Source organism: Zingiber officinale, chromosome 1B (genome assembly GCF_018446385.1).
Source record: "Zingiber officinale cultivar Zhangliang chromosome 1B, Zo_v1.1, whole genome shotgun sequence".
NCBI lineage: Eukaryota > Viridiplantae > Streptophyta > Magnoliopsida > Zingiberales > Zingiberaceae > Zingiber > Zingiber officinale.
The window spans coordinates 163,072,392-163,093,682 of record NC_055986.1 but is presented as its reverse complement, the minus strand read 5'-3'; the positions used below and the strand labels follow the sequence as shown (position 1 = coordinate 163,093,682).

The 21,291-nt window shown below is 35.4% G+C and overlaps 3 protein-coding genes across 6 annotated transcripts; 2 read left to right on the top strand and 1 right to left on the bottom strand.

Moving 5' to 3' along the window:
• Positions 1-1,550: 1,550 nt before the first annotated feature.
• Positions 1,551-13,201, bottom strand: LOC121987906 (tRNA pseudouridine(38/39) synthase-like). 4 transcript variants are annotated; one of them, XM_042541625.1, is made up of 17 exons: positions 13,012-13,201; positions 12,835-12,894; positions 12,133-12,285; positions 11,974-12,046; positions 10,872-10,938; positions 9,530-9,575; positions 9,326-9,436; positions 9,033-9,117; positions 8,781-8,871; positions 7,801-7,861; positions 7,582-7,712; positions 6,712-6,829; positions 3,051-3,174; positions 2,764-2,865; positions 2,635-2,700; positions 2,049-2,144; positions 1,551-1,901 (listed from the first exon to the last, which is right to left on the bottom strand). In XM_042541625.1, the coding sequence occupies exons 1-16, from the start codon at positions 13,084-13,086 to the stop codon at positions 2,086-2,088; spliced, it is 1,422 nt and encodes a 473-aa protein (XP_042397559.1). In that variant the 5' UTR covers positions 13,087-13,201; the 3' UTR covers positions 1,551-1,901; positions 2,049-2,085. The 4 variants fall into 4 exon arrangements, with proteins under 4 accessions (XP_042397559.1, XP_042397545.1, XP_042397552.1 ...); XM_042541611.1 differs by having other exon boundaries at positions 2,635-2,865; XM_042541618.1 differs by having other exon boundaries at positions 2,635-2,865; positions 12,139-12,285.
• Positions 13,202-14,357: 1,156 nt separating this feature from the next.
• LOC122016366 (transcription factor ILI3-like) lies at positions 14,358-15,030 on the top strand. The gene is made up of 2 exons (XM_042573676.1): positions 14,358-14,699; positions 14,780-15,030. The coding sequence occupies exons 1-2, from the start codon at positions 14,598-14,600 to the stop codon at positions 14,933-14,935; spliced, it is 258 nt and encodes an 85-aa protein (XP_042429610.1). The 5' UTR covers positions 14,358-14,597; the 3' UTR covers positions 14,936-15,030.
• A 3,039-nt stretch (positions 15,031-18,069) lies between these two features.
• LOC122016283 (auxin-responsive protein SAUR76-like) lies at positions 18,070-18,708 on the top strand. The gene has a single exon (XM_042573561.1). The coding sequence runs from the start codon at positions 18,226-18,228 to the stop codon at positions 18,565-18,567; it is 342 nt and encodes a 113-aa protein (XP_042429495.1). The 5' UTR covers positions 18,070-18,225; the 3' UTR covers positions 18,568-18,708.
• The last annotated feature ends 2,583 nt before the right edge of the window (positions 18,709-21,291 follow it).

The following is a 21,291-nucleotide window of genomic DNA, read 5'->3' as shown; positions in this document are numbered from 1 at the left end:
GCTTTCAAGTATCATGGGATTGTTGACCTCAGATTGAATGTAGACTAGCATTTTTATCCAGACAGAAATAAGCTAGTCACATAAGAAACCGAAGAACACGGCCAAGAAACATGCACAAGGATATTAGAATTGATAGTTTAGTAGCAGGTTAGGTATATGATGATTGAGTATTACATAGAAAGTATGAATAAGTAATATATGGTTAGTTATGATTAAAATTATTATATTTTTATTTTTTAAAAAAATATTCAAAAAATCATAGAATTATCACTTTATTTTTTAATTTATGATATTTTTTTATTCTTTATATTTTTAAATACTTTTAAAATTTATATCTCTTTCTAAAATTTATATCATTTTATTCTTAAAAAAATATATAATTTCTTGATATTTAGAAAAATAATAATTCTCGTAAGTTAAACACGCGAACTTATTATTTGCGTGAAATAATACTTTTATAAGTTTGAGTTGCTTGAAATAATATATTTGTCTTATTGAGATGGTGCGGTGGTTGAAATATAGGATGTTAGGATATTTGTGACTATAAACTTCTTGAAGAGGCTTATGCTCCGTCATATCACTGTCATATTAAAAGGTAAAAACTTTACTCCTTTTAAAAACCTCTATCTACTATCATAAAACCTCTCTCTTTTTAAAACCTCATTTCTTTTAAAATCCTCTCTCCATTATTTTTTTTATAAATCTGGTCCTAAGATTTTTGATGCAAGTTTATAAAAAAAAAAAAACTATAAACTCTAGCTACGTGATGGGGGAGAAGTTTATATTGAGAGGTTTATAACAAAAAATCGCATGCTATAAATCTCTCACTACATATGCTCTTTTATCATATGAGATCTTGAGGTCAAAATTTGACTCATCTGAACCTGTTTCTCCCATACATTGATCATCTGTACTAATGATCAATAGTCATTTGTGATATATCTTATCCGTATTAATCTAGAGACGAATTGACATAGATACGATGAGTGAATTATCTCTTGACTACATGAATTGCAAAAACCGACTCCCAATGTTTTCGTGAGGTCTGCACTAATGAGAGTTTCGTGACTGCTGGTTTTTTAAAAATAATTTAACAGAACTACAAGAATAAATTTAACAGAATACAGAGAGTGGAACGTTTTTCTTTTAATGATAAATTAAAAGAAACGCAAGATTCAGTAAAAAAAATAATCAATAAACAAAAAAAATGTTTTAAATTTTCAATAAAAAATTCGTTTGCTCCAATTCCATTCATTTAATATCCCTTTGGTGTCATTGACATAAGAGATGTCATTTATAATCTATCTATTTCTATATATGGAAATTTAAAAAATTATCATAACTATCATATAATAAGCAAAAAATTGCAATAGAAAAGAAAAAGGAGGGTTTGTAATGATTTTTAAATCTTTTCTACTAGGTAATTTATTATCTTCTACGGTGATCTCATTTCACATGAAAAGGTTAATACAAACACCTATAATATAAACATTTGAGGGGAAAATGAAATTTACTCTGCTCCAAAACACCTTTGGGATAACTCGCAAAGCTTTCAGATAAGCAATCTATCAGAACATAAATTAAATTTGCAGTAGAAACAAATTCAATACAACTGACTTGAAATGATGTAGCGCTATCACACTGAATAGACCATTAGTTCATATAAGAAAATAAATTCTTAATAAATGGAAATAAACAACATCGTCGACAGTTCATACATATTTTTGGTCTTTATAAGTTATGTCTCTCCACCAAATCCTGCGACGGGAGCAAATTATTTGGCACGAAACAAAAAACTTTTCGGCTGTGAACTATGATGACGCCGAGCACCAATTGGTGAAGTATACAAGGCTGTGACCTACACTGAAAACCTCCCACGCCCCATCGCAGCAGAGAGAGATCTATGTAATCAAGAATAATGTGTAAATAAAGAGAAAAAGAAAAAGAGAATCTCGCATCCATAGCCATATATGCACATTTTAAACTCAAGATATCATATGCTGAGTATGATAGTATCGAACTGGAAGGCTAGCAAGGTCCATACACACCAGAGCCAAGAAAAATTCAAAATGCAAGGCAGGCAACTCAATGTCTCTTGCGAGTAGCTTTCAGACACAGTTTGTTTCTTCGTTCCTCATAGGATGCTGGAGTTGACAACAGATGCATTTTAGAATGTTAAAATAAGAGCAAGTGTTCCAGGGAGACATCAAATCTTGCAACTATTGGATTAATACCTATGTTTCCTAACAGAAAGTAATTATGTTACAAATATGAGTTTATCTCAAATCCTTACTCTTGTCACATGTAGTTTGATGATACATCAGCATTATAATTTTAGGAGACGTTGATCAACACCATGATCAATATACAGAGTTAGAGATGTTCAGCAAATGCATTTATAATTTAATTGGCATTGCTTAGTATTATAGATCAAATAAGCAAGTTGTCATTGTATTAAGCAGTGATCAAATCTATGGGTTGAGCAACAACAAATTTTGCATATGCAGACATTACTTGTAAGTGATCAAATGAGCAAGTTGTCACTTAATATATTGAGGAACAAAGTATTTTCCATACACATTCGTGAACCTAAATGACCACATTAGGAGTACAACTTAAACCAGTTTGACTTACGTTCAGTTACTCGAAGCAGTAGCGGCATGTGACCTTTACCCTTCCTCAAGGATTCTGAAGATTCTCCTGTAGAGTCCATGATCCGTGAGGATGCAAAATATGCACCAAACTGTAAAGACTCATGCGTACCAGGGGGCAATAAGCAATTTAGTGCTTCATCAAATATAGCTGCTTGGAGAATGTATCTTTGGACTTCACTCTTCAAGTGTTCATGCAAAGCTCGGTTGGCATCTAGCAAAATTCATTTCAATCTGTATGTTAATTTTATGCAATCACCAAATTAAAAATAACAATGACGACTAGTTTTTTCCTAATCACTTTCAACAAGCTAAATATATTCAGGTATGATGTTCATAAAGTTGTTATGCTAAATTGCACAGAATTTAACTTTTTAGAACTATATGGTTGTGAACTACCTGGTGAACAAATAAATTCAAGATTTTCAAATTCACAAAACCGTAGGATTAGGGGGGCCTCTGGAGCCATATTGTATTGAGGTTTTCTAGGGGTCTTAATGGTGTCCAGTAGTGCATTGATAACCTGTATGAAAATTCACTTCTTGAATGAGGTTACAAAGAGATTAAATTCTGAAATCGAAAAAAATGAAGTAGAATATCAGATAAAATGTCAAACCAACATAATAGCTTAGTTGCATTGCATGGAGATTATTTTACTATATCCAAATTATGGTTTTAAAAAGGCCTTCTTAGGTGCATATCCAGCTGCCTAGGTAAATTTTGAAGGCCACATAACGATAGCATATGGCATATGTGGTCTACATGTGTAGTTAAGAAGCTTATCCAAACTATAAAAACATTAGTACTATTGGATAAGCACCATACAAGATATGACTGCAACAATACTTGCCATTGGCACAAACTAAAATGTGATCACTAAAACCAAGGTAAAATAATCAGTATGCAGGAATAAGAGTGGGAGAAGAAGGGAGAATGAGGGAAGAGAAAGCTGAACAGAAGGAAAGAAGAGGTGCAAATAATTTCAAGTGGAATTATTAGTTGTTCTTGTTGTTGTCCAAATTCAAGACCCATGGATTTTTAGGTCCTGATCAATTGAATGTGATAACAATATCCAAGACAACCTATATGTTTGATAAGATACCTATCATGTACCAAGGCTAACTTTCCAATTCCAAAATATGACTTTGAGATTATTTTGTAAACAAGGCCTAGAAAGTAGAAACTATGCCAAATCTTTCGCGAATTGGAACAACCTCAATGAATCACAAGGCATAAACAATTAGCGGAGCTAATAGGTGCATATTCATACACCTATTAGCGGTGAAATCTATAAATTGAACAAAATTTTCTGGAGCTAATATGTGCATTTCTTTCTATTAGTTATTTAATTTCAGTACCCGTGTAGCATGAAAGGAGATATATAAAGACAAAAAGCCCTTGGAGAGTGAATTACCTATTCATGGTCAGCAAATGTGGGTTTATACGAAACTGAATTACTTATTCATCACAATTTCTTAACTCCTTATGCCAAGAGATATTACCATAATGTAAGAGAGCTCAGAAGGGGATTATGTAGAGGTCAGACTGGCCAACAGCAATCTGACCAAGGTATTGCAGCAATCACAAATTTTATTTTATGTATCTCTTTCTTTTGCTCTAAAATCTCTTTACACTGCTGCTTTCTCTCTGTATGTCTTTTCCAGAGTCCTTTTACTATTTGATTCCTTTTAATTGAAGCAGAAAGCACAGTAACAGTGATCTATCTCCCTCTTTTAACTTTTCATCAGGCAAATAAAGAAACTTCGAACCTCTGCTTCTCTCCCCTTTTTCTTATCTTCCCTCGTACAACTCTCCCATACTCCTCACCTTTCCTTCACCTACTCCTTCAACCTCCTCTCCCGTCCTCCTCTTCTCTCCTCTTATCTCTCCCTACCTTCCCTTTGCTGCTGACTCATACCAATCTACCAACATATGGTATTTTAAAGAAAGGTTGCCCAACCTAAATTTGAGCCAACCAGTCCTAATTTTGACTCACCTAAATATCTTCCATAACACAGCTCTATGCAATGAACAATCTAAGTAAATTTCAAGTATAGTATACCACAAAACAAATCATCAAAATCAATATTAGTATATCTATTCACGTGTCTCACAGATCAATTCCGGCACATTACACTGACAAACAGCAAGTCCATTGAATTCAGTGAAAAACAACAAAAAAATATATGGCATTGGCAGTTTGCCTCACAGTTCAGCATATAGACAGAGTTCCCAGCTAAAGTGCATCTACTAATTAATAAACCAGCAGCCATTATTCTCCATGTTGTAATGAGCCCGTGAGTCATTAATGCGCATATAAAACAATTTATCTAAAATCACAGCTTATTAAAAGAAACTAAACCTGATGAATATTCCTAGGGTAAATAAGCATCAAATGTTGGTGTTGTAAGTACCAGCTAATCAAACCTAGTTTTAATAATGGCAAAGGGTTCAAAGTTAAAATGTGTTGTGATTTAACAAGTTTTCCTGAGTGTGCAGGCAAGTTCTAGTTGAGGCTAAGCAACAAAGTTCTAGTCAAGGGAATGGGCATGAAGTCCTAGTCAAGGAACTAGGCACTCGTGCCCAGTTAAGGGATTGGACACTTAGCATATCAAGACATCGAGCGGAGGTCCTGGGGGTTACGAACACTAGGCGAAAGCCTAGGCGGGTCGAGAATCGGACGTCTAGTGGAAGTCCTGAAGCTCAAGGTCGGATGCTAAGCAAAAGTCCAAACGAGTGTTTGGCAAAAGGTCACTCTCTTGAGAGAAGTAGGTGAGGACGCGTACCCCATTGAGGGAACAATAGGCGTCGGTTCGACCAAGGGTTTCACTGAAACTCTGAAAGTCAGAACCGGACAATCCTGAGACTATTAAAATACTATATTTTTATTATTGTATTAACTTTGTTTTGCAAGGTATCTTTTTGTATTTAGACTAACATGCTTTGTAGGAGTAAAAATGCATAAGTTAGTCTCGGATGAACAATGCCCGAGGCGCCTTGGAGCTGCATGAAGGTGCCTCGAAGCTACACGAAGGCGCCTTGGAGCTGCGCAAAGGAGCCTGAATAGGGGCGGCGGAGGCACCCCCCAGCGGATGAACATTAAGGATAAAGTTCTCGCCGCGGGAAGGCGCCCTTGAGCGCATGGAAGGTGCCTTGGAGCGGAGGCACCTCGGAGCGCTTGGAAGGCACCCTTAGACAGATAAAGGTCGTAGTCCGCTAAATTTATCGCGATCGAAGCTTAAAGGATCAGATTTACACCTAGAGGCACCTCGGACAAGACTGGAGGTGCCTTCAACGTTTCATAAAAGCCATGTTCGACCAGCCCTTTGGATAGAACTTCAATACAAGCGACAACAACTTTCTACATCTTCCATTCTTGAGCGCTGCTCTGAAAAGCTCTCCATGATGCCTGAACGCTGCCCCGACGACGACGACTACGCACGAGCTTCCATTTCAAAGTCGTCAGTATAATTAATTTTAGTTTACTTGTACTTTCATCTCAAACTAATTGTGTAAATGTTCGAAATTTTAGTGGATTGCGTAAACACGAGTGTGGGCCTTGGAGTAGAAGTCGTTAAAGCTCAAAACCCAATAAAAACGTGTTAGCTTGATTTTTGTTGTTCTATTTTTATTTCTTTATTTCCACTGTATTTTCTCTATTGATTTACGAAAAACGTAGTGCTTTTCGATCCTACATCAAAGATAAAAAATAACACCATTTTACGAGCTTCCATTTCAAAGTTGTCAGTATAATTAATTTTAGTTTACTTGTACTTTCATTTCAAACTAATTGTGTAAACGCTCAAAATTTTAGTGGAATGTGTAAACACGAGTGTGAGCCTTGGAGTAGGAGTCGTTGCAGCTCAAAACCCAGGAAAAACATGTGAGCTTGGTTTTTGTTGTTATGCTTTTATTTCTTTATTTCCACTGTATTTTCTCTATTGCTTTACGAAAAACATAGTGCTTTTCGATCCTACATCAAAGATATAAAATAACACCATTTTGCTCAAATGCAGATAGAGACTAAGACATTGATTGCCAGAAATATATGCACACTCACATCAGGTGATTCAAGACCTTGACCGATCATAAACAATACTGCAACCATGCAGCGGACTTGGTGCCACAAGAATGCACTACCCCTGACAGTCATTGCCCATAATTCATCATCAGCATACCTATGCAAAATAGTGACAAGAGACTTTAGAAAAATATTCTAAAATTGGAGAGTTTAGGAAATTGAGTAAAAGCATTTTGAAACAAGATGTAAAGAAAAACAAAGTCTCTGATCTGTATGATAAATGTGCACACCAAACTGGAATATTTCCATGTAAGATGAGAATAACCAGTGTTTTATACCTACAAAGGAAGTTGTATATTTGCGCTACTATAATTTCGTTACTTATTTACATGATTGTTTGATCTAATGAGTTGTAAGTTACTCCTGACTGAGAGAAAAAAATGGAAGCATAGTCAAAAAATAAAAAAGATTCAAAACTATAATTTGAGTTTATTTGAGCCGACTTCCATAATAATAACTTCATGGAACTTAAATAGTGGTTATGAGAAAATTTATATTAGCAACATAATTAACATTTTAGAGGAAGCACGCAAATGGTATTGCATATGGTATTCATAACAGGTGACCACCAACTTTGTGATATATTATCCTTGGTAACCATCTCAAACATGCCCAGCCAAAACAAGTCATCCAACTTCCAAACACAGGAACACGTAAATTTTAATTAAGTGCAGCTCTGTAGATAGAGAGAATACAATTAGAAACATGTTAAAAGGTAGGTCAACTCCTAGTGCATCTCTTATGACACAAGGAGCAAAGTTTTCTATTACTCCATTCTCTAAAGTTTTGTTCAGTATGAGCTTTGGTTGCTCAAAATTTTATTTTTCCATAGAGAAGTGTTAACCATACCTTTTCTTTGAAAGAGATATATCAAAGAATGTAATTTTTCGCCTGTAGTTATTCACATTTGCAGCATCCATCTTACAAAAATTTCTGAAGTCATATTCCCCAATGAACTTTCCAGCAGCTTGCTTCATTGCCTGATTAAAACCGGATAGAATATTTGCTTCTCTCTTTGAATAGATATATGTGTTAATTAGTAGAAATATAGGAACAAGAATAGTATACCAATATGTCCAAATTTCCTTTCCAGAAAAGGTACCGATATTCTCTGCTCAAACAGCTAAACCTGAAATATCAAGTACAAGTAGTAGGTTGACAGAAAACATACTAAATTATTTAGAATATATCACCTTTCAGAATAAGCTAGCAAAAAAATCAGGCTATGTATGATGATCATAGAGAACTATGAAATTGCGATATCAAACTTTCAGTCTTTTAATTTGTGTGTGGTTGTCGAACTGACATACAATTAGACATACAATCAATGAAGATCCACAAACCAATAGACATGCATCTGTAGTTTGTAGGGCATCCTATCAATACCAAGTATATCATTCTCAAAACGACATCTATTGCGACATTCCCGCAAAAGATAAATCATAAAACCGACTGGTATCGCGCCTTCATAATGCACTGGTTGCCTCTATAATGCTGCTGGAAAATCTGCATCAGTCTTCCAGTCATTCATATTGAATATTAAGCCATCTTCTCACCTTGTTCCATAGAACTCGGGTAATGGAACACTCAAAGAAACGTAAATGCATTGTTTCAGTCTTTTAAGCATTTATATGTTGTGGGATGTAGAATCATAAATAATGTAAATGCATTCAATATTTATCCTATTTATGAAATTAATATATTCTATAAACATTGTGCCACACCACTGATTAAATCAGTAAAAGTTATACAATAGGATCCCGTCAAACTTCGGAAACTATTATTAATCACTGATTATGGTCTCCAATATATATTGTAACTTAAATCTTATTTGAAACTAGGATTTTGGTTACATTGAATGCACTAGCTTCCTATCTAACACCTTTATGATCATTACATTGAATGCACTAGCTGCCTATCTAACACCTTTATGATCATCAGATTATGCACTAGAACCTTAAATAATGTACTTCTTTAAGAGGTGCATACAATCTAGCAAACAACCAGCCAATTAACCATAAAATTTGAAATCAAATACGCACAAAAACCTTGAATGGAAATCCGTAGGAACAGGACACCAGCCTACCACTCTTATATCTCCTGGAAGAACTCTATTCAGCACTCTCACATAATCAATTTCTGCAGATGAAGAAAAAGAACAATGAACAAATCGCATGAGGCAAACTACTAAATCAAGTGAATGATGGACCAAAAGCAAATTATCTTTATGAATTAATCAACAGAACTTGGTTCAACAAGTGTTGCCAGGTTAGCTTGCACATTAACAATTAGAAACATACCACATTTCTGTTCCAAAGTACTCATCTGGTTCACTGTATTCCCTCCAGCATCCTTAAGGTTTGATCTTAGATACAAAGAAATTACCTGCCACAAAGATTGCAACTATCAAATTCGATTAAACGCCCACACAAATTAAGCAAGCTTCTTGCAGCGTATAGCACCATCATAGTCTTAAACATACAATTTAGGTATTAGATAAGACAAACGGTAACATACATATTATTTGGAAATAAACCTCCTAAACATTGTGTTGCGCATGTTAAAACAGTGGAAAGAAAAATCAAAACTGTACTTGACCAGACGAAGAAACTCCCTTGTCAGTTCTACCACATCTTGAATATCCCGAACTCTCTTTCGTTCCAACCATAAGTTTTGTCCTCTCAAGTGCTTTAAAAATTTCAGACTGCAAAAAGCAGGAGATGAGATCATTTTAATTGAATATTTTTTTACTTTCTACATCCTTCAAAAAATAGAGCAGAGGTTTATAAATGGAAACCTCAATAGTTGGATCCATCTGAGCCTCCGAGGCAAACCCATAAAACCTATAGAGAAATAATGAATTCGTGAAACCAACTTCATTTGTTATCCATTGTTATGTATTAAGAAATAATTATAGTATACTACAGAAAATTAAATTAAAAAATTGCACATGTAATTATAGTAAGAGATAAACACTAATTGTTCTATTAGTTTTCATGGTTATAACTATATAATTCTAATATTTTTATTTATTTAGTAGTAGAATTATAAGAAAAAAACAATTTTAGTCAATAAAAAGAAAAAACAAATTATACCATATATACATATAGCATTTGAAATGTTGTGCACCTTATGGTGCACACCTATAGTGCACACCCCTCACAAGGCAAACAATGGGGGCGCCCACGATGGGTCTGCACCATGGTATTTAGGGTAACAAACCCGTGTGTGTATGTGTGTGTGACTGTGTGTATATATATTTGATATGCTGCGAACGAAGTGCTACGGACTTCGTCTGCGACAGTGGTCGAGGCGCTTGGATTGAATTCAAGCGCCTCGATTCATATGATACCTTTTTTTAATTTATTTTTTTTAGCTCCGGGATTAAGCCAATTAGTTGTCTTTAGGGTTTAAGAGTTGGGTTGAAATGTTTAAGCTAAAAAATAAAATAAAACTTAAAAAAAAAATTAGGTGTTCATGAGGTATATATTTAGGGTGCCTAATAGCATTTTTTTTTGTTTATTTTTTTAACTCCGGGATTAAGCCAATTAAATTTTATCTTTAGGGTTTAGGGGTTGGGTTATAATGTTCAAACTAAAAAAAAAATTAAAACTAAAAGAATTTTAGGTTTAGATATAATATATGTATTTTGGGTGTTTAGGGTTTAAATTTAAGAAATTTTTTATTTTAAAAAAAAATTGAGCTGCCTGAATCAATTCCAGGCAACTCGGCCAAGGAAACGCGGACTGTTCCGCAGTGAACGGTCCATAGCATAACACAACTGTGTGTGTGTGTGTGTGTATTCAAGAATATGCTAATGAAATAGTTTTTGATTATAACTAAATGGCATTTCATAGTTTCCAATGTTATAAAAAAAATTGATATGATCTCTCAAACATATTTTATTTTTTTAAAATATGAAAACGAATTCCATTTTTATTTCTCTTCTGTTTTTCAATCTAATTTTTTTTAAAAAAAAAAAAACTCCCAGATAGGCCCTAGTACGCTCATGCATTCCAAATATAGAATGGTGTACTCCACAACAGCAGCTTCTTGGCATTAATAGTCACACTCATTTGGTTTAGAATAGATTTAGCAGGGAAAATGCATTTGGTCATAATTAAAAGCTAGGTTATAACCTCTGGCCAAAGTACATGATTTTCAGAGCAACATATCTCCTTGCAGGATGATGAATCTTCTGAAGACCTGTATACCATGCCATCCGAGTCAGCAGTCTTAAACTATAGCTTTGTCTTTACTGCTACAATATTCATAGACCATTTTTTTTTTCTTTTGAATGAAAAGCAGGGGAGAAAAAAGTAACAAAAAAATAGTCATTCTAAAAGAAAGTAAATATATGGCACAATCAATGAAATTTCAAGCCCAGGAAAAAGAAACTATTGATGAATTAAATAGCTTAGTTTTATCACAAAATTTGATTGGTTGACTATTTATCCTGACGCTTAACCTGTTTAGGACTTGGGAAAAAGTCCACTCCATTGTTTTTCTTTCCTATACAATTGCACTCACATGGCTAGAGGTGGATTAACTGCTCTGGTTCAGGCACAACACATGCAATAACTGTGAGTGTACATTTTCTACAGAAAGTAGTACAATTCAAACACAATTCTTCTTTCGGATCGTGTTAAAATTATCCTAAAAGCCTAAGCAATTACAAAGGATCTAATCTATATATTTATTTTATAAACATACCCAACTACAACGAGGAAGCAAATATCTAAACATTTTTATCTTTCGAATTGGATGACACCTTAATCTAGAAAGCAAGTGATGAAGGCAAAATCTCAAATAAATGGGATCAATGACAGAAAATCACATATTACTATGTTAGCTGAGTTCTTTTTAGTGAATAACGGTGATAACGTATGCTATTGGTGCATTTGATAATTATGGATAAAGTAATTGTCACTCCAAAAGGTGGTGGGTCAAAACAAGGAAATGGTTGCTTATATTCTTTAATTTAACTTTTTGTAATTTGGATGTTTGTGTTCTATGATCATTGAGTATTCAGTTAAATTGGAGTATGTGAAATTCAACTACAAGATAACCATAAAACACAAAGGTTATGCTTGGCATTTTCATGTTGATATGCTGTGTGGGCTACTTGAATTTTGTGAATAGAACAGAACTCTTATTGCATACTACAATATAAGAAACAGTGTATTTTATCTTATAAACACAAAACGGTTATTAGCATATGATAGGAAAAACAGAGTTAACCTGGTTCCTCTCCTGTCTCACTGTTCATCAACATGAGTTTCTCCCCAAATCCTGTGATTGCCATATGTCCATTCTGTAGGCAACTTATGTTGTATATTTAAACTTGCATGTACTAAAGGAAAATGTTAACAATACTGTAATGTGTAGTTGAAAGTTTACCTTGACCGAATTATTTGAAGAAGCCGTGAAATTATCAGAAAGACAACCCAATACAGCTTCTAAATTTTCAATATTCCTAATTTCATCTCCTTTTGATTCTTTAAATCCTCCTTGGAAGGCTATGCATGCATCGGTAGGAGACAAAACATCTACCTAAAAAAATAACGAGAACTAGATGACTTACAAATTCTAATGCTGTTAGCAGATTAATAACTTTTGGTATCTTATCCATATGATGGGAATAATAAATATTTTAATTAATCTCTGTGATTTCATTATGAAACCACTTTCTTGAAATAAATAAATAAAAAATCAAAGCATTGAGTAATTACATTTCTAAGCCATTTGATAACTTACAAATCTTAGGTTCCTAAGAAATATTAGTATGGCCTATAGCGCAATAGTCCCCATGGTGCAATAAGGTTTGATTACCACAAAAATAAAGGAAAGAAAAAACGAAATTGCAAAACAAACCAACAATAATAACAAAATAAAACACTGTTGAGGAAGATTTATATAGTACTCCCGATCCACAGATCCATTTATAGCCAAATATAAGAGAGCCTACAAACAGCAATCATTCAGGAATTTAAATTCACTTTGTAAAAGCAATGTCGTCCGCAGCAAACAAAATAAACCTCAACTGTTATAAAACTGCTTCATGCTAAGAAAAAACTAAGACGCGACCTATTAGAAGCAAACCTCGGAGCATTGGCATTTTGATAACCGAAACAGCAACCTCTTGTTCTCCCGCTCCAGTTCCTTAAGTTTTCAACCATAAATTGAAGGTCGAGTGAGGCCACAGAAAGACTGTGAAATTCATATCAACAAAACACCAGATGCTCGATGGAAGCAGGACGTACGCAAGGTCAGTTTTACCTCTACACGGTCGCGGAAGTAGTCCAACTGAGCTTGGAGCCCTGTCACGAGATCTAGACCGCCAAAACCTGCCATCCGAGGGACTCAATCAGTCCCTGCTTCCGCGTTCCTCTCGTCGACGGCGTTCCGTTGCCCACGGTGCGCGAGAGGGTTCTCTCCGATGTTCCTTCCGTGAAATTTCAGATAGCTCCCATAGTTTATCGATCACATTTTTCAAAATAACCCCCGAAATTGTTAAATGTCCATGTGCACCCTTAATTTGTTCATTAAAGATGAAACAGTAAAAATGATATCCTTAAAAACAAAAACAAAAACAAAAGTCAAGAACATCTTCTTGTATATATCCAACAACATAATTTTAACATAATACAATATTATATAAGTATTTGGCTGAATACTTAAAGTAATTTTTTATGACACATGCTTCTGGAGATTTGCCAATTCAAATTTTCCCAAATGTTGTCTTCTTTTTCTAAAATATTTTTTTTTAAAAAAAAATTAAGCTCACTGTTCTTTCAATATCATGATAAAAGTCTTGTGACTCCTGTTTTCTTCGGTTCACCCCACGTCTGATTTTCAGCACGTGCTTTGGGTAGCGTAAAACGACCCAATTGGACAGGTTAATGGGCCGGATCGTACGGAGCGAACCAATTAATTAGGCGCATCGAATGAGGTCAGTGGAGTACTGGACCAATTGAACTAACATGCATCGAGCAGACCAGACCAATTAAATAGGCTAAAAGAGACTAGACAGACCAAAAACATTAAATTAATTAATATAGTAAATTATTTATTCTTTTTTGTGAGCGAATAATTTTATCGTTTGCATAATAAAATTCACCGTATCTATTAAATTCCATTGATTTCTCGTTAGGTCTGAAACGGTGAAATCCTGACCGTACGACGCGGGCACTGTTCGGCCACCTGCCTCCCCCTCTCCCCCTGTTCTCGCAGTCGCCGCAGCACCATCAATGCTCCTCCTCATTCACCGCATCGACAAAGGCACGCAAGCTGTCGCTCGCGGCACGAATTTGAGAGCCGGAATTCCGCAGCTCAGTCTGCTCCCCGTGGACCCCGCCGCCCACGAGTCACGCGGCCGCGTCGCCCGCCAATCGCGACACACCAGGCGACGCTGCGGCAGATCCTGACGCCGGCAGCAGCGCCCTCCCTCCTCGGAGCGCCGATGTCGCGCGGAGTCGACAAGGGGCCCACCCGATTTTACCGTTTGATTACCGCGCGCACCTCCTCAGGCCATTGATGGCGGCAGGTAAATACGTTGGGATCCTGGCGCATGCAGTGTGGTCGCGATGGGGTTTTGTTCCAGCAGAGCGGGAAACCTGCACCAGCTCCTTTTAATGGCGAGGTCCCCCCTCGTCTGCTCCTCCGGGGACACAGATTTCAAGACCCGTCGTTTCAAGGAAAGAGCTAGGCGTTGGAGATGCTAAGTTTAGGCATACCGACTGATAACGATGCTTTTTACTCTGTCTGATCAACACGATACCCTCTAGCTACGTAGGCCTACAAATACAACCTCCTCCCATTTCCCCTTCACTCTTCCTCCCTTTCCACAAGCACATACTTAGACAATGTCGAGCCAGAGAGGAAGGATTACCGACAAGGAAATCAACGAGCTCGTCTCCTCGCTGCAGTCTCTTCTCCCGGAGTCTCGCCGCAGGAGCACGAGTAGGGTACGAATTGAAGAAGTTGCATCCGATCTCTGTGATCATAATTTTGAATTTTGATGTCAACTGATCTTGCATGCATGCAGGCATCATCATCCAAGTTGCTGAAGGAGACGTGCAGCTACATCAGGAGCTTGCAACGGGAGGTGGACGACCTCAGCGGCCGGCTCGCCGAGTTGATGTCGACGATGGACTCCGACAGCCCTCAAGCTGAGATCATTAGGAGCATCTTCCGGTCCTAATTAATAACGGAGTCGATATATATATATATATTTATATAGTCATCTTTGTACCATTTCATCAGCCTATTAGTGTTATATATTAGCATGCAGAAATACTGCTGCTGCTTGATGCCATTGATGAACAAAATTTGCCAACATGATGAAAAAAAAAAATGCAGGCGAGGGGATGAATTAATTAGCATTTTACCAAACAAACAAGACAAAATTAACAAAAACGAAAAAGAAAAAGAAAAACAGAGCCCGGGAGAAGTACGCATGCATGTAGTTTTCAGATATAATTGATCAAATGTGGAAGAAAATGGCTTGGACAAGGAACAGAAAATAGTTGGATGTGGAGCAAAGACAGAGAAACAATTCAAGTGATGAGTGTTCGAGAAGATGACTGATGGAGGTGGACCTGATTGAGGGATGTCACCTGCCGTTTACGTGGGTCAGTGTCCATGGAGGCAGGTGCATTAACAGTAGCGCAGGCAGAGGCTCCTGCTGTCGGGTCTTCGTCAACATCACCACTGGCTACGATTGGGAACCAATATTGAGGATTTTATATATATCTAACACTCGGTTAGAATCTTTGACTGATCTTAGGGGCACGTTGGCATTTCGGCGAGCCAACTCTCATGTTTTGGAAATTAGGCCTTCGTTGTCTCTGCGACCGGAGAGAAGCTATAAATCAACGCCAGTTGGCCGGCCAATCGAGTTGTTGCCGTCGTTGCATGCCTTCCTTATGATAAAGACAATTGGATCGTTGTCAAACACTTCACGTCTATTCCACCATTTTCTTTTCGAGTGGAGAAGAAGTGGAGATGGTTTTGAAGAGGATCGAGAACGACGGCTGATTCATTGATGCAGGGGGAGCTACAGACGGTTCTGGCTAGCGTTGGATTCGCGGAGGGGAAGGAGTTGGATGCGTGCAAAAGAAAGATTCTATGGAGGGGCCTTCCTGGGTTATTTGGGCTGAGTTATTTGGGTTTCTTAGGTTGGGTTTTATCAGAGAAGAAAGTCACCTGAATTATTTTTTAAAAAACATTTAATTAAGATTCTATTTTAAAAACATATTAATTGACAAATAAATAATTTTATGTCTTATATATTATTAAATTAATGTATGAATATTAGCTAATGAGGGAGTTCTTCTAGTGTAAAGGTAAAAAGATCTCAATAAATCATTCAAATTTTTTAATAAAAAATAAAAACACAAAGCTCCACTATAACTTATGTGTATTTTGTAAGTCTTATTTGTCATGTGTAAATTTGAGTACAAAGTACACCCAACAAAGTCTTATATTTTGTCGATCTGTCACATTATAATAAAAAATAATTATATTTATTTAAGAAGTTTTTTATAATTATTCTTAGATTATATATATATAAAAAGATAATTATAGAATCAACTTATAATCAAAGATAATATATGACCAAAATTTATCTACATTATAACTAATTGGTCTAAAAAACATTATAATGGCAAACTTGTGTTATGTGCACTATCTAACTAATTAACTAATTCGATCTTCGTATTATAATTGTGGATCAAGAAATAATGATAACAAAAGTTTTCAACAAAGACACCACGACCACTACAAATTCTCCCACCTGCCTGTGATTTTCACATTTCTAAACAATTCTAACCTAATTAAACTTCTCCAAAATAGATAAGAAACACTCACAATATTAACAAAAATACATATGCTAATATGTATGCACAATTTGCATGTGCACAATTTGTTACTAAAGTAATGGGTAAATAGATTTAATTAATAAATTTAAATTTATTATTATTATTATAATAATTTTATTAACGAAATTAGTTTTCCTTTCCTGTATAAAAGTGTCCTCAGGACTTAGTGCATGATACATCACATCTAACGTAATTATTTGAATCGTATAATCTCCCATTATTGATTTTAATAATTGACCCAATACATTATATTTCAATTTGTAAAGAATGAGCATAATCGAATTTTTAAGGAACTTATAGAGAAAAATTGAGTTGATTAAATAATGTAAGGTTAGATTAGTTTTTTTTAAGTAGAGTATGGAATGTATTGATATGATTTCATGAGATCAAGATCTATTTTTGTTGGATTCAATTAAAGTTTCACATTGAAAAATTTTAATAAAGATCATGGATTTAAAAAAATATGATATCTCTATCTAAAATTAATATTATAAAAATTTAAATTTAAAATAGATAATATTATATTATTATGGAGATATGTAAACATAGATATAACAAAGATGTTCATAGAGACTTTTGTTTTGTATAAATTTAGTTCAGTACTTATAGGGTGCGTTTGGTTGGGGGTTATTCTTGATAATCTTAGTTATTCATCCAAGGTTATCAATAAAAATCTTGTTTGGTTTAGTTAATCGATGATTCCTGAGTAATGTTGCATGCTCGACACATCAGCAAAAGGGGCATGCAACCAAGAATCGAAAAACCTCGGAAAACTGAGGTTTTTCTTGATTCCGGGGTTATAGAATTTTGTTTTACCCAAAATACCCTAAGATAAAAAAATATGTGACAAAAAAATAAAATGTAAAGAAAAAAATGAAAAATAAAAAATCATTAAAAATAATAAAAAAATAAAAAATGGTAAAAAAAACTTTAAAAATAAATAAAATAGAAAAAACATTATAATTTTTTTAAAAAAATAAAAAAAAATTAAAATATATATATATATAACGTAAAAAATTTTAAAAAGTAAAAAAAAATAAAAAATGTTAACAAACATTTAAAAAATAAAAAAATAGAAAAAATGTAAAAAAACCCTAAAAAATTTAAAACCCCCTAAAAAATTAAAAAACATTAAAAAAACAAAATAAAAATATATATAAAAAAACGTGAAAATATAGTAAAATATAATAGAGTTTAAATAATAATAATAATAATAATAATAATATTATTATTATTATTATTATTATTAGTTGGTTTTGCAACTAAGGGTAATCTAGTAAAATATTAAATTAAGTTATTTATTAAAACCTTCAAACAAATGCATTATCTAAATTAAATCAAACAATATTTGACTATGTTTTATTGCATATAATTTTGATTATGTGATTACCATATATCTAATAATTACATAACTAAAATTATACATGATAACTTGAACTAAATACGAATGATTTAATTAAGGTTTATCCAATCATCCCCATACAGCTATAAAGCTATCTTTAAAGCTATGTATCTGTAATCTGCATTAACCTCCGTCTATAAAAGTGCTTCCCATACGCCTGCCTCCACGCCGCTCTCCCTACACGGTTTGCATCTCAAACTAAGCAAATTCATGGCCGGAAAGCTCCACAGGATCAAGTCCATGCTCAAGCGGTGGCACTCCAGCAGCCGCCTCATCGCGGCCGACGACGGCAGTACCCAACGTCACGGCAGCACCCCCGCCGTTCTCCACCCCGTCTACGTCGGCAAGTCCCGCAGACGGTACCTCATCAGCAGCCCCCTTGTCGAGCACCGCCTCTTCCAAGTCCTCGCCCGTCGCTCCGCCGCCGACCCTGGCGCCGCCGTCGTCGTAGGCTGCGAGGTGGTGCTGTTCGAGCACCTCCTTTGGATGCTCGAGAACGGCGACCCCCCGCCGGAGTCCATCGACGAGCTCGTCGAACTGTATGCCTGCTGATGAGCTGACAGATCTTCAGATTTCATTACAGTGACCGAGTTCTGGGACGTTGTGCCTCGATCTCCAGTGTAACGGTTTCTGTTATTAATGGATTTATATATATGCTCGATCATCCATTTGATGAAATATTTATCATTAATGCAAATAAAATAAGCATCTAAAACCCCAAACAAGCAAAGAGACAGAAAACGTCTGCATGATAGAGATTGCGCACATGGTTTTTAGCGGTTCCGTGTATCAGGGAGCCAAATGCTCTGTTCCCAGCTGACACTGATTAAATCTTCTTCATTCAGTTAAATCTAATCAGCAGGAGATTACGTGCACAAGATTGTGCAAATCCGATCTTTGTTGGTTCTTTCTGCAATGGGGGAAGAACCAACGAGAGGAAAGTTGGATTGGATATAGATACAACGACAGAATCGATCGGTAGGAGCAGCATTGACTGCCAGACAACATTTGTCTGCATATATCTGCCAGGTTTATATGTGCTGGCAGCTAACAGCTTGTCCTGTTCTTAGATTTGCATGGTCCAGCAGATTGGATCGGATATCATCAGATCTAGACGCATCCTCAGCGAATTATGGTTTGATATCTATCTCAATGGTTGCAAACCGAACAAGGGATGTGATACAGTGTATATGGAAAGTCTCCAGGTGTCCTTAAGAGTCAAGTAGCAGGTCTAGATGGAGATGACGGTCACGATAAGTCAACAGACAGATCCACTCGGGTAGCTCTCTTGAATCCTGATCGTTCAAGTTTTGCCTCTTAGCCCAGGTGAGTTTCTCCCCGTCAGTCCCACCGATCGGACATGTTGTGTTTCTCCCCCTGTTGATGTCGGTTCCATTGATCGAATGTGCTATCAGCTATGTTTCTCCCCTAGTCGGTCCCATCAACCGGTAGTGCTCCGTTTCTCCTCTGATCTGTCTCGCCAATCAGACGTGTTACGTTTTTTACCAGGTATGTTCCATCAACCGGTAGTGCTCTGTTTCTCCTTCAGTCGATCTTGCCAACCGGTAGTGCTCCGTTTCTCCTTTGGTCGATCCTGCCAATCGGACGTGCTACGTGTTTAAAATTAAACTTAATTTTATTGATAGAGATAAAATATTATAGAGTTAATGGATAAAGATATAAATAATATTAGTAAATAAAGATAGAATAGATGAGATGATAATTGTTGATAGAATATTATGAATAGAGATAAAATAGATGAGGTGATAATTGTTGATAAGAATGAGTGTTCGTGATAAAAAAAATGCTCTAGATTCAATGTATTTGAGATTTGCGGTTATGCAATAAACCTATAAATATATAACCTTTTCAATTAATGAAAGCAAATTGAGTTCACATTTTTTCTTATTTTCTTCTTCTACGTAGAGTGCATTTCTTCTCCCATAATTCTTTTTCCAACAAAGTAGTATGAGAGTTATGACAAATGGAGGTATGACTCACTTCCAAGATCTAGTACCCAAGGCGAGTAATTATGATAATTGGAGAATCAAGATGAAGACATTTCTTGGAGCTCATGATGTTTGGGAGGTTACAGAAAAAAGTTACGTTGAGCCGCGTGATGACTCGATGTTATCTCCGACTAAAAAAGACAATCTAGAGATTTAAGAAAGAGAAACAAGAAGGCTCTCTTCCTCATTTATCAAGCTTGGATAAAGATGATTTTGAGAAAATCTCAAGTGCTACTTCAGCTAAGCAATGATAGGAAAAACTCCAAATCTTATATCAAGGAGAAGACAAAGTAAAAAATGTATGACTTCAAACATTAAGAAATCAATTTGATGTTCTTCGTATGAAGAAAGATGAGTTGATATCTGATTATTTTTCTAAAATTTCTATAATTTCCAATCAACTAAAGAGAAATGGTAAGAAATTAGAAGAAGTAACTATAATTGAGAAAATTCGTCGATCATTGGATTCAAAATTTGATAGTATTACAACCATCATCGAAGAGACCAAAGATTTACAAGTCATTACAATAAAGTAACTCTTGGGTTCATTACAAGCTCATGAATAAAAGAAGAAAATTAATGCAGAGATTACTCAACAACTCATTGAGACTTCTTTTCAACCAACTAAGAAGGATGAAAACTTCTTTAGCAATAGAAGTCAACATGGAAGAGGTTGTGGATATGAACGAGGCCGCGCTAGTGAACAAGAATGGATTTCCAATAACAACAATGAAAGAGGAGAAAATTCAACAAGAGGATATGGAAGAGGGCACACAAACTCAAGGTACGATAAATCTCAAGTTAAGTGTTACAATTGTGATAAATTTGGGCATTATGCTAAAAAATATAGATCACCCAAAAATAAAGTGTATAAAAGAGCAAACTATATGGAAGAAAGGAAAGAAGAATATGACACCCTACTGCTAGTATATAAAGATAATGAAAGAGGTGAAGATATAATGTGATATCTCGACATTGGTGTAAGCAATTATATGTGTGAAAAAGAACCATGTTTATAGATCTTGATGAATCAGTTGACGGTAATGCATCTTTTGGAGATGAATCAAAGATCGAAAGGCAAAGGTAACATTCTCATATGTTCAAAGAATGGAAAACATGAATATACTTCAAATGTTTTCTTTGTGCTAAATATGAAGAGCAATATTTTAAGCGTAGAACAACTCTTGGCAAAATGATATGATATTCATCTAAAAAATAATATCATTACTAGAAAACTAAGCTTTTAAGATAAAAAATTTAAGACAGT